The sequence below is a fragment of the Frankliniella occidentalis genome, unplaced genomic scaffold (assembly GCF_000697945.3).
Source record: "Frankliniella occidentalis isolate FOCC.00 unplaced genomic scaffold, Focc_3.1 Scaffold148, whole genome shotgun sequence".
NCBI classification, from domain to species: domain Eukaryota; kingdom Metazoa; phylum Arthropoda; class Insecta; order Thysanoptera; family Thripidae; genus Frankliniella; species Frankliniella occidentalis.
The window spans coordinates 435,566-436,443 of NW_026267275.1; the positions used below are offsets into that span (position 1 = coordinate 435,566).

Below are 878 nucleotides of genomic sequence, written 5' to 3' on the forward strand. Positions count from 1 at the left end.
CGGCATAGCCACCAGGCTCCTGCGGAAGGTCGCATAGGCAATCCCGCAGAGCTCGCGCGTCCAACGGGACGGCATAGCCACCAGGCTCCTGCAGAAGGTCGCATAGGCAGTCCCGTCCAAGTCACTTGAGGAAAATGCGGCCAGCGGCGAGCAAGGAAGACTACTCAAGGAGTAGTGACAAAACCAAATACGACATCAAATAAGTCCAACGAGAAGCGGGTACGGATTGAGGAGGGGGGGAATCACTCCCTGTTAGCCGGACCTTAATCCGCGCCTGACAAGAAAACCAAAGCGATTATTTTCCCCGAATCGGAGACCTTGTTATGTACATAATAATAAATGAAATATTTTCAATGAACAATTATAATAGATCGCAATGTTGTTTAAACTTGTTTGAATAAGACGCTACTATTCGTCGAGGAAACGTCAATGTCTCGGGTCTCCTAGTGCGTCGGCTTCGGCTAGTTCGGCTGCTGCGCGCCCTACCGTGTTTTGTTTTCTCATGGGCTGCCAATAGTGCCAAGCTTGTTGGTTAGGGTAACGGGGGTTAACCCCTCTTGGGTACCTCCTGCGTCCTCATCTGTTCGTTCCTTACTTTCATTTGCGCATACCCACAACAAATGAGTATTTCAGGTCTTCGCTTTGACTTTTTAGGATTAATCGTGGTGAATTAAGTGACTCGTGTTCGTAATACCCACAATGGAGGATTCTTCAAAGAACTGGGAAAATCTTTACACATTCTATTTGCATTTGTCACCTGTATATGTTTGCAGCTCCTTGTTTACATGTTTAGCTCTTTTCTGGACTTGGTGGTCATGTCAAAAGACCAGTTGTGAGAATAACTCAGATTTTCAAGATAAGGTAAATAAATAAGATAA

At 45.9% G+C, this 878-nt stretch overlaps 2 protein-coding genes across 2 annotated transcripts in view; both read left to right on the top strand.

The window, feature by feature from the left end:
• The window catches only part of LOC113205198 (xyloside xylosyltransferase 1), a 14,176-nt gene that overhangs the window by 2,885 nt on the left and 10,413 nt on the right, over nucleotides 1-878 (top strand). The window lies entirely within an intron of this gene.
• LOC127748714 (uncharacterized) overlaps nucleotides 522-878 on the top strand; it is a gene marked incomplete in the record, with an annotated part of 3,896 nt that continues 3,539 nt past the window's right edge. Inside the window, 1 exon segment of the mRNA XM_052271063.1 lies at nucleotides 522-861. Within this exon segment, the coding sequence (XP_052127023.1) occupies nucleotides 700-861 (162 nt within the window).